We start from the raw sequence: 451 nt of genomic DNA, 5'->3' as shown, positions 1-451 counted from the left end.
CCGGTCCTACAGGTCGGAAGCCCTACAAGAACTTTGAGATCCTGGGCCGGCTGCCGCCCCAGGAGGTGGACGCCCAGGAGCCGCCAGAGGTGGAGAACAGGTCCAGACAGGTGCTGCTGCCCGCAGGCCTCATGCCCTACTTCCCCTACCCGCCGTGCCCGCCAGGCAGGAAGGGGGACTCCAGAGATCTGGGGCACCCGGGCCTGCGCCTGGCATACGGGGAAGAGGCTTGGAAGAGCACCACCCCCGCCCACGAGGCCCCCGGACGGAGCCAGGTAACAGAGTGACCCGGAGCCCCGCCGTGCCAGCCCCACGCGCCCAGCCCAGGTGGGGCTGCCCGGTGACTGCCTGCTGCCCCGCCAGCTGTACCACTGCAGAAGGGACGAGCGCTGGCCCCCCGGCCCCCAGCAGGAGGCTCTCGATGTGGGCAGGTTCCAGCGGCTGCCGCAGC

General features: G+C 71.2%; 1 protein-coding gene across 1 annotated transcript; it reads left to right on the top strand.

Annotated features, from left to right (window-relative positions):
* Positions 1–11: 11 nt before the first annotated feature.
* Positions 12–447, top strand: LOC103252408 (protein FAM166A-like; the record flags this gene model as incomplete). Its single annotated transcript, XM_008051033.1, has 2 exons — positions 12–275; positions 364–447. Coding segments are annotated over 2 exons (348 nt in total), but the record flags the coding sequence as incomplete, so codon positions are not given.
* Positions 448–451: the final 4 nt, after the last annotated feature.

The sequence above is a fragment of the Carlito syrichta genome, unplaced genomic scaffold (genome assembly GCF_000164805.1).
Source record: "Carlito syrichta isolate Samal-C Ts95f unplaced genomic scaffold, Tarsius_syrichta-2.0.1 Scaffold157489, whole genome shotgun sequence".
Classification (NCBI taxonomy): Eukaryota; Metazoa; Chordata; class Mammalia; order Primates; family Tarsiidae; genus Carlito; species Carlito syrichta.
Note: the sequence above shows the minus strand (reverse complement) of the source record. Positions and strands in the feature narration are given on the sequence as shown.